The sequence below is a fragment of the Macrosteles quadrilineatus genome, unplaced genomic scaffold, assembly GCF_028750875.1.
Source record: "Macrosteles quadrilineatus isolate MER2022 unplaced genomic scaffold, UCM_ALF_1.0 Scaffold_8__2_contigs__length_117827958, whole genome shotgun sequence".
Lineage (NCBI taxonomy): Eukaryota > Metazoa > Arthropoda > Insecta > Hemiptera > Cicadellidae > Macrosteles > Macrosteles quadrilineatus.
The window spans coordinates 111,829,287-111,844,939 of record NW_026542601.1 but is presented as its reverse complement, the minus strand read 5'-3'; the positions used below and the strand labels follow the sequence as shown (position 1 = coordinate 111,844,939).

The following is a 15,653-nucleotide window of genomic DNA, read 5'->3' as shown; positions in this document are numbered from 1 at the left end:
AGATTCAGAGAAGAGTGAATCATCCTCTAACGTGTCCTTGGGGTGTCGTCAACATGTTCTTTGACTTCCAAGTGATGTCCAAACTCTATAAATTACCTCTTTCTATCGCGTGTTACTGTTCTAGGCTTAACGTTTATATAATTAAATTGTATTAATTTTTATGTTTCATCGTTTACTTCTGTTAAATGTTTTTTGTATGAATATTTTGTATAAACTTTGGATACAATAATTAATTAACATTTCTATCACCGTAGAGTTAGTTTTAGACTATTTTTTCTATCAAGGACGCACAAACTCAAAATATTCAAAGCTACACACACACATGTGGTTGTGAGACATATTTTTGTTCAATTATATTAAAAATGGTAAGGCTGAAAATAAATTACTCTCCAAAACGGATTTTATAATACAGTACTTGATATATTATTTGTGACGCTTGTTTTTTTTCTTTAAATTCCAATATTAATGTAGACCGAACAAAGAATAATATCGTACTGTAGTATCTCAAAATACAGGTCCTATGAGGAATCCGAAAATAGTCGTCGGCAATGAATCTGTTGCTATAACATATACATGAATAAAATACAAACGTAACTGCAAATTCATTGTCATTTCTGATGATAATAACAGCATTTCCATCTCTTTCACGTTTTTAATATCGTTTCCAATGAACATGATATGATCAAAGGTGACATGAAGTCCCCTTTTTTTTCAACATCATTGTTTATAGACAACAAACAAAAACAACATGGTTCTGTTTGAAGTTTATTTATTTTTTATAACATATAAATTACCTATACTGTATTTTTGAACAGAATAAACCACAAGTCCATTTAATTATCATATTTAGTTTTGGTTTAATCTTGTAATTACATGATTATTTGATATAATTAAATCAAACTTATACACGTTTCTCAACCAGTAATAATAAATTAAACAACTTCCGTCGCAGAAGACTCATTGTGTCCATTGGTGATGGGTTAACGTTTATGACTCATTTAGCTCAGGGATAGTATTATAAATTTTAACTGTAGTCCTAAACTTACTCTAAGAAAAATAGTAAGTCGGTAAATTTACTTTCTTATTTAGGTTATTCGGTGGCGTCCATCCATGTATATAAACAATCGTTTCAACTCAAGAAGTTAGAAACTGGTTTTTACAATGAGTGGTACATACAGTAATTGTTGTCAACTATATTAACTTTCCAGAACTAGATTTTCGTTTTTCTTCTCGATATGACGGTTAAAAACATGAAGAATAAGTGCAATAATAATAAGAATAAGAATAAGATGCAATACTAGTAATTTTAATAGAATCTTTTATTAGACTCTGAGGAATTTATCTCATATAAAGCCATGAGGAACTTTCTACTACGTGGAAAGACGCCAGGAAAACACTGTAAATTGTCTTATCACTGCTGATTTACCTTTCCCCTACAACACTGTTTAAACTAACTTACATTACATCTTCATTTTTTATTACACCTTCCAGCATTTCAACAACTGTTTCTGTTTCAAGTAGGGAACAGTGGTGTAGTTTGGTTTCAATTCTTTATGGTTGAAGGTGTTATTAAAATGATATATAATACAGAATTTTACGTTTTATTGGTAATTTTTGTTATTTTAATATATATTTAGTCACAATTTTTCATTATGGTTTAACGCTTTTACAACGATTATGCAGTTTGCTATTACTGTTAGATATGACACAGAATTTGTTGAACAGGGCTTAGAAGTGATTAATTGTAATTTTAAGCTACACATACCTATTATGGTTTAATAAAATTAATTGTCGCTTCAAAAATTATACTTAGGTTTAGCATTTAAGGTAAGCAATTCATCAATTTATCAGCAGTAGCTATACAAATTATACTGTTTTTTTTTGGACTTTTTCGGAACCATATAATAGAGGTTAATAAGCTATTTATATTGTCTGTTTGATTGGTGTAGTGTTTAATTAATTTTTGTACTTCAAACAAAAATAGAAAAACGTCAAGTTTGTGGGTTACTTTTCGTATACCAATTTTACCTTGCCGAAAAGTTTTACAAACTTGTCAAGGCCAATCTGTATTATCAGAAATAAATACTGTATATTTGAATTTGAGTTATATAGCAATGTATATCATATTATTACATCCACAATTAAATCCTGCATATGTCAGTGTTCATCTGTTTCAGACTACTAAACTTTATGCAAAGCATAGATTTTGATCGAATTGATATTTAATAAATAAATCTGGCATGCACTTTAGTCAATTATAGTAATATCAATAAATATTTAAAGTGTTTATAAAAGTCAATTTATACTGTATTAACGTTAATGTTTGCCTAACGCTACTGACCTTTACCTTTTTAAGCCTCTAAAATTACGAAATGCAGTTCAAAAATAGTTAATAATCCAAGATATATTTTCAAGTAGGAAGAAGAGATGGAATTACTGATGACAGATAAAATGAGCGACCTCTCTTATATCTTGGTTCATCTCTCTGGTTGCCAATAGCAACCGGATCACTCAGTCGGATGGAAAATCGTCACAGATTATAAAATATCACCAGGTTCCCTTCCTATAATGTTGCCTGATGGAAATCTCCTGTTAATCCCTTAACAGATTCTCAATCGTTTGAAAAAAAAACTCTTGTGAAATATTACTAATAATAACAATTTTAATTCGGATTATAAATGTAAGTGTTTAAATTAAAATCAAGCTGTAGGGGAATCAAGTTATTAACGGTAAAAAAGAAAATGTAAATTATAGAAAATATAGTTACATGTATGTTACGGTTATAGGCTTACAACATATAAAAATACACGACTTGAAATTCATTTTTTTTCTTTACAAACAATATCTTTGGTTTAACTACAGATAGCCTAGTTTTTAGTATACCGTATTCTAGTTATGTAAGACACTAAATAAGACACTAAATACCTATCTTAAGAATCTTTAGATGGAATGTCAAATTAGAATATGATTCAAAACAAGCCCAAATGCTGTTACAAGCACATATGGTTTATAAAATTCCACTTTAAGAATAGAAAATTTAAGGTTTGGCAGCTTTATAATAGACTGGCTGGACCAATAAAAAATAATGCATAAATAATCGATTGGTGTGTTCAAAAACATACTTGTAATTTCTTTAGTTATTTTTTTTTCATTTTATTTGCTTAAAGTTACAAGATTTAAAAAATCTATTTGACATAGAATGTGTAGGTTATAAGGATTATTTTAGAATTACGTTATTTCATATTTATCTGAAAACCCTTGCAATACTTAATTATTATATTTAGTTTTTTTTCATACAAAGTAAAATGGTTTAAAAAACATCATTTTGGTCACACAATTATTGTATTACTATGATTGGTCATTTATATACAGTTATTGTAACCTATGTTTAGTAAAAATGTTTTTTTGTGTTCAGAATGAAAACGAATTTGACTGTTCTAAGAATTAAATATTGGAATCAATGATATTGAAATATTGTTCGATAATTTTAATCCTGTGTCATTTTGTTTCAGGGCTATGGCGCTTCACTGTAAAACCAGGTAAGTGTTCTAAAGTTAAGAAGTTAATATTTAAATTCCTTTTAAATGTTGAATTAGGTTTATAGCCCATGTATATTTTTAATTCTGAGCATTGTACATAGAGATACTACAACACATCAATAATAATAAAAAGTTGAAAAAAAATTATAAATATGTAGTGTAAAGTGTATCCTATTATTTCAAAATTTAAGGAAATTAATTTTAAAATACCGGTACCTTTTAAAGTTAAATTAGAACTATAGTCCATATATTTCAAATTTAGAGGTATTGTACGGACATATGTAACTTCTAGGGACGATAAGTTTGTACACTATGTGTTTTTTAGAGAAAATAAAATGTTTATCTGCATATCAATTGTGGTAATCCATATTAGTAAATTTATTGCTATATCTAAGACTTAAAAAAATAATTTAGTGTAAATTATGATGAATATTTATAATAAATACAATGTAGTTATAATCTTTGTTTGAACTATACATTTAGCAAAATGTTTAGCTTAAATAAATGAAGCTGCATATCGAGTGTAAACAACAGAAATAGTAAGGTTAATAGCTATCAATGTAAATATTTAGGTATTATACGCCGTTTTATTTGAATAAGGAGTATTTGTGAAATTTTACTACGCATACTTTGTAATTTATCAGATTTTAGATCTCGTCGTGTAAAGGCTTAATATCCAAAGCCGATATTATTACTATACTGATTTCTTTATTTATTTAACTCAATATTATTTTATTGCATTGTTAAACTTATTTCAATATGATAATTACTTATTTATTTATGTTTGGTTAAAATTCAATTAATATATTTATACTTTACATTGTCTTAATTTTCACGTACAGTGAGTATCTTATTTGGTTCCCTTAAGTATTGAGAACAAGACTAATTATTATCTATTTCAATATTTTTTTAATTGTAATTAACTATCTTACATAAAACATTTAAGGAGATTTCCTATTAAAAAACTTAAACGTTTAGTTCACAATTAAGGTTTGGCTTAATCACCCTGGTATAAACGCTGTATAAACAGCTGGGCCGAGAAACTCATTAAAATTTCTGGCCCATCGCATTAACGAGGCTCTTTATAAGGTGAGGCAAAATATCTTACAACGACAACGGACAACTTTGTAATTATCTTGTAACTCCACGTGGAAGATGAATTGTTGTAATAATTTGTTTCATACTTTCACTTTTATATAATCTATATTGAAACTAAACCAACGTTTATTGTGAAATATTCTAACTAGGAATTTAAATGTTAAACAAGTGCTAAAAATGATTAGGGAAATTTAAAAAGGAGAGAATAGTTTTAGGCTTGATGTATAATGGAAAAGGATAGAGATTTACCTTGAATAGTTATATCTTTCTAATCCTGATTCTAGTCTTGAGTTTAATGGTGTTGAAGGGACATTCCTTTATAACTTTTAAGATATACTTACATAATCTAGAGAAAATCACCACTAAATAAAAGTAAAAAAGTCTGAGGACAAAACTTAGATGCATTTCTTGACCATTTTGAACAATTATATTAAAAACAACAATAATCACATGTAGGCCTAGTAAAAAATTTTAAACCTCAAAAACATATGTTGGTGACAGACTAAAATAAAAATCAATTATAGAATACTTAACAAGTACTTACAGTAGTGCTCACATATTCAGTATTTCAATAAAAGGTTTCAATAAAATCATACTGGAGTCATCAGGTTGAAAAGGATTAAATCGTAATATCCCATCCCCCCGGTACTTAGCCACCTCACCAATTCATTCTTAATCTATATAATCGCGTATATTTTTATATTGCTTGTTCTGGTTTTAGTAGTCATCACTCAAATAAATCAAAATGACTGGTCTAGTCAATACAAATTTTAAGCCAAATACCACTTGCTTACACAATAATCGTTCAAGTTTGAAAAAGGTATTACACGCAAGGAACTAAAATTTGACAAGATTGTTGCATTTGAGGTGCATGTGAAATAGCATTTATTTGTTTTAATTGCTTTTTAGAACTTTAGCAAACAAATCCGTAAGTTCGAATGCATCTGTATTTTCTTGACTAAACGATATGGTGGACTGAATCATTATCCTCCTTATGTGTTGTCTTTCGTATCTGTTCCCTTTTTTGAAGTGAGTTTCAGTGCAAGGTTACCGTCCGTCGTGGAACGATCCCATTAACAGTTTTTTTTTACTATTAATGTATACCTAGTTTTTTATCATATGGTGTGTTTAAGTATTGTCGTATGTGCTATTTACGTGTTAACTGTTGGAGAAACAATGGTGAATGGATCATTTTAAGTCCTTAAGGATGGGACTTGACCTAAGCTAGATCCTAAATAATCCACTGCAGCGGACTAGTGATAGTTTGGACGAAAAATTTGGAATGTATACTGTATTGAATATCTCCGGTGTCAAATCAAAATGAAAATACTTTTCACTGGTAAAGGAAAATGCCTGTAATAATCAGGTGAATTACACTGTCACAGAAATCAACCGTTTCGTTCTTCGTTGCTTTTCATTGGCAAAAAATAATGCGAAAATAATTTGACTTCTTGTTAAAGTTTTATTTTACAGGATAAAAAAAAAATGTTTTATTAAGTAGGGTATTTTATTGTTTAAAGAGCAAAAAGTCCACTTTGCTTTTTAGTATGCAGTTACGCGTATCTTTAATTTTATTATATTATTTTATTTATTACATATTTTATTCTTCATTTAAGACATTTCCTTTTAGAAATGTACACACGCAGTACCGCATCAAAATTTATTTTACATTTTTTTTTCAGGTCTCTTGTGTTCTACACAGCCTAGATTTATATTGTCATAAACAACTTTAGTGCTTCATAATCCAGAGCCTTTATGAATAGATAAAGTTTTATCCCAGACTTCCTTAAAGTGGAATATCAGAAATATAACTAATCTCTAGTCAACAAAAAACTAAGGCAATTTTCAATTAAAAATAGCATGTTTTATAATTTATATTTGAAAATCAAATTAAAACGAGAAATTTATGTTTTGAACATTAATAGACTATTGACTTTATAATCAAACGGATACTAAAGGCTATTTGTTATACAACAATACAGTACCTTTAATGCTAAATTTCATTCGCAGACATAATATACGACCCTTATCATGTTGGAAAGAAGAATCAACACGGGAGATATCCGAGAGTGTTAAATGGTGCGGAATTGGTGATGAAGATTACTGGATAACTCATTCACCACCCTTAGTAGCTTGTGATAAGCTGACGTAGTCATTATTATGACGTACGGTATGGAACTGTGGAGTGTGGGCTATTCGAGATACCTTTCCAGCTCATTCATCCCGATAACACACGCCTGTATGGAACGAAGTTGGGGACAAAGAAGAATTCACAGGAGATTACTTTTTACGTGTAGCTCATTAATGCTATCTAGATAACATGGTCAAGTTTCCAGATACCAAATAGCTGCGTAGTTGTAGTTCTCACATACCATCAAAAGGCTGCTGGATCGAATATGAAACAGAAATAATTTTTTTTATGATAACCAAGCAATAGCCAATTATTTAATTACTCTCTCACTAATCTTACAAATTTCTTTTTGGTTTTCACCCAATCGCGAATGTATCGCATAATATGTATTTAGTGATACCTTTGGAGTCAATATAGCTGTTTATTTGAAAATAACAAGTTATGCTTGAAAATATTTCCGGGAAACATTTCCTGTTACCTTTATGGCATTCCATTATTTCACAAAGAATCGAGAGAGAATCTCAATATGAAGTAATATTGAGGAAAATTACTTGCTTGATGGGACTAAATTGTTGAACAACTCACAAGTTTAATGTACTTTTTCTATTTTTAGAAGATAATTTTACCATTTTTAGTTTATTCTTTTTGTACATATCAATTTGTTACCATTATGAATTCATGGAGAATACTAAAATAAATGTAATAAGGGTAAAACAACCCATTTTTTACCTAGTTACCAACTATTGCTCTTCACTGTTATTGTAACCACACGTTATATTCGTTGAAAATTCATTTTTGCATGTCTCACTGTATGTATCTGCTGGGGGAGCGAGCTGGCGTAGTGGCTAGAGCGCGGGACTTCGGTCCGAGAGGTCCCGGGTTCGATCCCCGCCAAGTCACCAATGGATTTTATCTAAGTGATAATGCCGCAACCCCTAGGTCTAGCCTGAAGTAATGTGAAAAACAATCCCAGGCTCGTGCCTAGCGTCCTAGGACAAAAAAAAAAAAAAAAAAAAAAACTGTATGTATCTGCACAATATATTAACGGAATGAAAAAAATGTACCTTATCGCAAGTATCACAATGTAAAAGTATTTTAAAAATGGCGTTTGCAGTCAAAAATAAATAATAGTTTAAGCCAATACTAGGTCGTATTTCAATTCAAAAAGTTTTTAATCTATGTCTGAGTAATAATGAAAAAGAAAAAAGTTCGCCAATACTTGTTTATTTATTTAGTTTAATTTAAGGAAACTGATTAAAAACTATTATCATTACAACAAAGCATACTTAAATTTAATTATTATTAAGAACATATCACTAAAAAAGTGTATCAAGAGTTGAAATGGATGAATTGAATTGAAATTTACTTAAACTGACGATTTTCAATTTAAATAAAGATAAAATTTTATTGAAAATTACTATTGTTGAAATCTTTAAAAATGTAACCTCAAAGATAGCCTTTAAAAAACCTTTAAAATGATTTTGACATCACTAATTGTTTTTCAAACCTAATTTAAAAAGATAATAGTACAACTGAAAATAAAAACAAATACGTTAAATATTGCTATAATATTTTATGGTCTATAGCGTTTTAAGAAGCTCAATAAAATGTACCGTATAAATGTTCGTGATTAAAAATAAGAATTTTTACAGATTTAAGATACATATTTACATAGTTCATACAATATAAAATTACAAGTGATATTCAATTAATAAATCTACGGTGTATGTAATTAATGTAAGTAAACCTAAGGTATATTATTTAAGGTACGTAACCTGAACGTGAATCAGCTAAATAAAGAGACAGAGTTTGTGTACGCGAGGGACAAAGAGCACTATTTGAGGTGGGAGGATTGATCAGGCTGTCCTTTGTAAAGTGGTTGACCCTTTAAACATTTGAGTGTAACGTGTTATATGCGTGCATTACAGTGGCTGTTTAAATTTTCAAAGCAAATAGGTGCCAAATAAGTTAACGATTAAGTATTACGATTGATATTTTAACTTACGCAGTACAGTGTTTTTAATAGTAATTAAAAGTGCTGGAAATTGATTATTCAACGCTTTATTCAAAACATTTATCTAAGATTGATTAACTAAATAGTAATTCAATCCCTGGTGATTTCTATGACATATTTTAGACTAAGCAGTTTACCTTATTATTTTTAAGACATTTATTGTTTTTATAAATAGTGTAGGAGTTTAAATTTTTATATATTTTTTAAATGGTTTTTGTAATGAGTATAACATAAAGGAAAAGCTTTAAATTTCTTTTTTTGTTGGCTAATTTATACTATCTCCAACGTCACAAATTATAGCAAAATATTTCTTTCGAAATTCATTACGTCCTACTTTAAAGTTCCACAAAAATATAAGGTAATATAAAGTGATCTTATAATTAATGCTAATATTTTTTTTGTATTTGCAATCGACAAAGTATCGTCTCTTTAAAGCTATCGTGTGATTTTTCTTTTACTTTAATATTTTTTAATAGTGACTCTTAGGAACGAGATTATTTAAAAATAGACGAAATTTAGTTAAGATATAAATATAATAAATATAGATTATTAAGACCTGTTGAAGGTATCTGTGTGTAAAACGCCATTAAATGTAAAAGAACGGATTTTCTATAGAAAGAAACACAAATTACAAAGCTGAAATGATATAAAACATATAATTTTCACACTTCTATACTCATATTCCTAAAATGAAATTCATTAAATATATCTCCATAAATTAATAAAAATAATAGGCTAAAACATTCTTAGCTTATAGCATTGTTCTAATTATTGTTAAAAAATATATAAACCAAAACATTTACTATATACATCGTCAAGTTGTGTATATAGTCCATTAACAGAACCATGTGTTACTGGCCGACTGATAAGAAGCTTATCACCAGACCAAAGTTCATATACATCAGCTGGCCAAATCCCTACAGCCTAATCCTGGTAATGATGTACGATGAATATGATAATACACTTTTATGAAACAACCATCAATAATTTCAGATACAATCATTCATTATTTATGTAATTTATAAATATAAAACACAGAATTTTTTCGAGGGGTCCATTCTGTTTTGGAAATTCATCGTGTAACTTGTTTTCTTAATAATAATAAAAATAATATTGATAATGAATCATTATAAAACAATACACATGAGGAAACTATGAACTAAAAAATATTGGCAACACTTTTTATCATTGGGCTTAGGCGTACATTCTGCTATTAATATATTTAATCCTAGGTATAAATGCCATATATTTGATGTAGGGTTTATTTAATCAAATATTTTTAAGGATTGCTAATTCTCAATTTAAATAAAAATTATAACATCGCTGGAATTCACATAACATTTTAAATCTTATTTTTCAAAAATTTTTACTTTTGTATTACTTGAGTCTTGCCAAAGACAAAATGGTAGCTGATATTATGATATTACAATTTTTTTAAATAGTCATTAGGATTTAATCTGTAAAAATCAAGAAGTATAATTATGAGCCATATTAGGCTTATTAAATAAACTACATTAAACGGACTGATACTTCAAGGTGGATATTGAATTAACGTTACCATGCGTTATTACTTTTTTCAAGCAGATACCATAAGACTCTTTTAGGCCGCCAGAAGAATACAGAATAGAAAATCTAATACAGTTTATCTAGTACATAAATTGGCATTTCAATAGTATTCATATTAACCTAAGTTAAAAAGTCCTCATAAAGTAGGCCTAAAGTCAATGTATATTACATTTTTATGTAGAGCTGTGGAAAAACAGTGAAACAAAAATTTAGTAAATGTCATAAATTTAATTATTTAGATGTACTCCTAACTAAAAATTAAATAAATAATAAATCTTGATATATTTGGTGAAATGTTAGTTTTTCGTTTTAAAATTACATATTCAATCATCAGTTAAAATTATGATGTTAGTATTCACTTATAAGGCATCGGAATATTTCTGAGACGCCGTCATATGAAATGTCTGTTTGGGTTTGTATTTGTACAAAGTGTGAGAAAATGAAAGGGTGTGCGTCCATGCGAGGAAGGGGTCTGCGATACACGATGTTTGCCTTATGTGTGACCGCTCTTGAGTATTTTACATGCGTTATGGTAAAGGCGTAACTACTTAATTCAGTGTAACTGGTGAAAATACATTAGAGGTTTATGCTAAGTACAGGTAAAGGTATATACTAAAGGTAAAGGTACTTTAGGGGAGATATATACTGTGTTTCATAGTTCAGTTTTTTTCTTCCTATAACATCTCAATCAACCGATTCGAGTGTCTTCAACATATTAGAATACATTGTGTATGTATATCATATTACTGTTTTACAGTGTGCACTAGAAGATCATATAAGGAATTTCCACTTTTAGGTATGTATTCAAATCGAAATTTAATACACACACATAGCCATATAATCATAGTCTTCCCCTAGCACGATACATTTCAATACTGCATTGACATACCTATCTAAAAACATAACACAAAATTCAAACGTAAAAGTACGAAAGTTTACATCAGCTTGTATATTAAAGATGTAATATAAAAATTGTATTTCTTAGGGTCCGGTTGACTCACTGAATTAAATATACAGGGTGGCTGGTCATCAGTGTCACAACAACTTTTTTGTGTAAGAACAAAGTAGATAAGGTGTAATGATGCATGTAAAAAATGCTTTGGAAAGCCAATTTTAAACTTGGAACCTCATATGCATCATCACACTCTATTTACCTTGTACTTACGAAAGAAACATTTTCGTAACACTCAAGACCAACCAACCTTTATAGATGCATTATAAAAAAATAACAACAGCTATATTCCGATAAAGCTTGTAACAAATTGTGCCACATAAGTATTGTGTGTTATTGTAATTTTTTTTTTTTTAAGATAATCATATAGTAAACTCTAAATTACTTTCATTCTCAAAAACACGTAGTTAAAAATCTTTAACAGTTCAAACAACGTCTCAATGCATAACTAGTTAAACTTGAATTTTGTATTAAATTTCGTTTAAACATATCCATTTTTGATCAGAATTTTTTACTTTTAAAGCTTTTAAACTGAAACTGTCTATTTGACTTGATTAATTTTCCTAAATAATTCAGAAAGCTCTTTTCGGTAATCACAAATGTAGACGTACGTTGATTTCCTTCTTTTGTACTTAAACTTTGATGTATAAGAATTATACGTACTTAAATGCAAAACCATTATAATGGAAGCAAGCATCTTCTATAACAACTAGAACACCTTCATGCTCGTAACTTTATGTGATCTATAAAGTTTGTTGTTTATGACGTTATAAACCATGTAATAGTCCTCTTATAAAATGTGCCATAGCAAACATAAGCTATGCTATGCATTTTAATGTAAGAGGATTCGTATGAATGTAGAGTATAAACAAACATATTAATTGATTAGGAATCACGTTGGAATAGATGGAAGATTTAAGATGACCCTCAAATATATGTATATTTCTCATGCAGTACTTTAATAGTATCGTAAGAAATTGTTTAATTGGTTAAATTTAATATATTTTGTACAAGTTGGCAACGCTTCTTAACTGCTTTATTTTTTCATTATATTATTATCTTCATCTTTATTATCTTCTATTATTATCTTATTATCTTTTCATTTATAAAATTAGGTATGTTTAAATTACAATACTAAAAAATATTCATATAAATTACAACCAAGAATAAAGTTAAAGTGGAACGTGCACAAAATAATAAATTATATATGTAAACCCTTTATTATTTGTAGTATTTCAATAAACAATGTAAACAAAATAGATGCGCAGATACTGCTAAAATAATCAGCTGTTGCAAGACAATAATTGTCAATATATAAAATAATAAAAACTATTGAAAAATAGAAAACAAACTTAAAGTGGTTTAACTTTTGCATAATTTATTTGTCCAAAGTTTGTATAAGTTTCTTACAGTCAAAGTTACTATAAATTCTATTGCGTCTCAATACAAACTTCGTTTGCCTTGGTCAAGTAAATGAATTGAACTGCGAAGTCGGCATCGTAGTAAGAAATGCCTGAATGTTAATTGAATATATTTTTTGATCTTTTAAAATTCAAGTTGGTAACTACGTAAAACTAGGTAAAGTCACAAAAGTTAAATTGCATTTAGGGTAAAAGGGGGGTAGCACTATTTTTATTTTTTTTTGAACAATAACAGACAAATTTCAATCAGAACCGGGTTTTAATTTTGTTTTTATAACATAGGTTACAATAACATTTGAACCGTAATTTTTACAGCAATGGGGTTTGCTCTATGCTGATAAGAGTTTTTAGGACTACCACCTACTAATTTCAATCAAAACTGACTTTTTCAAAACTCAGATTTTCTCTTATTTTATTTGGTTTTTATGGTAAAACAACATAGGTTACAATAACTTTTGAGCCGTAATTTTTACAGGAATGGATCTTTACAACTTCCTTTTGGATTTAAAGGGCTACGACATACTAAATTTTCATTAAAATCGTTCGGAGCTATTTTAGAAAAAATCTTATTTTTCCGTTATTTTTTTGTTTTTTTTTATGGGAAATCACTACCTATTGAAAATAAAAGTTTTAAAACTAAATAAACACCTGAAGAAACTATGAAACAGTACCTACATACACAATTGCATCAAAATTCGACAACATGTGTGGTATGTAGCTCTGTACACATCCCCAAATACAGACAGACACACACAAACGGACAGACACCACTCTTCGAAAACCTCTTTTTTTGGGTTCAGGGGGCAAAAAACGGATACATCCACTCAAAACTTAAACATGAAAGTGTTTACAAAAACAATTCTTCCGCTTCTTAAAAGGGTTATGCTTGTATTGAAATTTTATTAAGTAATAAGACAGTTTTAGTCGCAGTACTGTATATATCGGATTCTGAGGACTGAGGCTGAGTTGGTGATGCCAATACTTAATTGACTAACTGAATTATACAACAGAGTTAAGGACAAACTAGGGGAGAGCTGACTTGAGTTGCAATATTGATTGCGGGGAGGATAGAACTTCGATCCAAATATAGATACAAGTTTGGTGATTGTTTGAAAGTATCGTAATTAAGGGTTTGTTTATTAATGACAATATAATTATATTAGACTCTGTATATGTTTTGACTAAGTCCTATCCACTCCCACTGCTTGTCTACATCAAATATTGAAAACACTAACGTGTTTTACTGTAGGATTATTTCGTAAATATAAGAAATATATATATTATTTTTGTACTTAGAGCATTGATCATGAGTTTAATTTTCTCAAAGCTTTCATTACTTTAAATTGGAATCTTTAAGCCACCTATAAATTTAAGATATTCCGATCAAGGGGCTAGTGTAGTTTTTTTTTTGTCAAAAATGTACAGTGATATCCGTAACATGTATGATTTATAAATATAAATATTAGATTCTTTCAGGAAAAGAACATCCTATACCAAATTGAGTAACTGGTCCCTTTAACTGGTAATAAACAAATTGAAATCAAAATGTTTCAAAAGTATGGATGTAATTGATAGGCCTATATTTGCGTAGTTTGCTATTTCTTTGCTGCATAGCTTATTCAGGTCTTTAACGTGTGCCGCATGCAGAGCAGAAAGCCTGATGGGAGTCCCTTTACACACTCCAATGGACACCCTTTCATTTTCACACCTCGCACAAACACAGACCTAAGTAAACTTTCCACCCTAGGTGATGGTGGTGTGAATTTATGTTTCGATGCCAACATTGATTTTTACTCGAATATATCGAATATGTATAAATGATGTTGTGTACAGGATATCGAACAGCTGTTTCCTGAAGTTCAATAACTGTTTGAAATGCGTAACTGTATATTATGATTTTTTTTTTAAGGCATTTGCTGCGATTCAGTCTCTTATGCATGGACACAAAATGAAAGCAAGAATCTTACGTAAATTCCATTACCTACAAGAGACGTAAACAGGTATAATCTTATAATATATTATTTATCAGGTATATTTGTACCGTTCCTATCCTAGTAACATCAATATAGTATGGTGTAACAGATCTATAAGATTAAAAAGTTATATTGTTTTGTTTTTTATGTTCCTAGTAAATGTACGATATGACTGTAATAAGTTGATTTAAATTCTACTTTATGAATGAACGTGAATATGTAGAATATAAAAGTTTAAGCCAAACACCTTGTAATTGGTAAAAATCAATCAATGCTCCTTATAAATACAATTAAATTATTTCAGACAAGTGGTAGTGGTAGGATTTTTGTCACTTTCAAAATATACTCGACTTGAAGGTTTTAATAGATGCAATACTAGTTATTCTAGTTATACTAGTTATAGAGTGATTTTGCTTAGAGTTTTGCCGTGATAATGTATTTTAATCAGAGATATTTATTTTTATATGACCTAATAATGTTAGTATTATTTAACAAGAACACTTCCACGTGGAGTTACAAGATAATTACAAAGTTGTCCGTTGTCGTTGTAAGATATTTTGCCTCACCTCATAAAGAGTCTCGTTAATGTGATGAGGGCCAGATATTTTAATGAGTTTCTCAGCCCAGCAGTTTATACAGCGTTTATACCAGGGGGAATAAATGGGAAATAATTTAATCTTAGCGGTAACGTATATTCTTGGGAGGATTGTGGACCAAAGATGCTACGCTATAATATGGGGTACTTAGTGTTTAATATTTACTTGATTTAAATATTCGTGTTAGTGAGGATCTTTAATGGACAATATCTGGTTATGAACAAATGCTGTTATAGCAGGTGGGAAATATTCGTTTCATAAACATTGATTTGACAATTTTAAGAAAGGCAGTATATCTAGCTAAATTTATTCTTACTGTAATCTTACAACAATTATTATTATAAAAAAAAATAATGAGGAATT

The 15,653-nt window shown here is 29.0% G+C and overlaps 1 protein-coding gene across 1 annotated transcript in view; it reads left to right on the top strand.

Annotated features, from left to right (window-relative positions):
- Window positions 1–15,653, top strand: part of LOC129001443 (hemicentin-2-like) — a 568,069-nt gene that overhangs the window by 136,603 nt on the left and 415,813 nt on the right. The window contains exon 2 of the mRNA XM_054428717.1: window positions 3,513–3,539. Coding sequence (XP_054284692.1) covers window positions 3,513–3,539 — 27 coding nt within the window. The remainder of the gene's footprint in view (window positions 1–3,512; window positions 3,540–15,653) is intronic.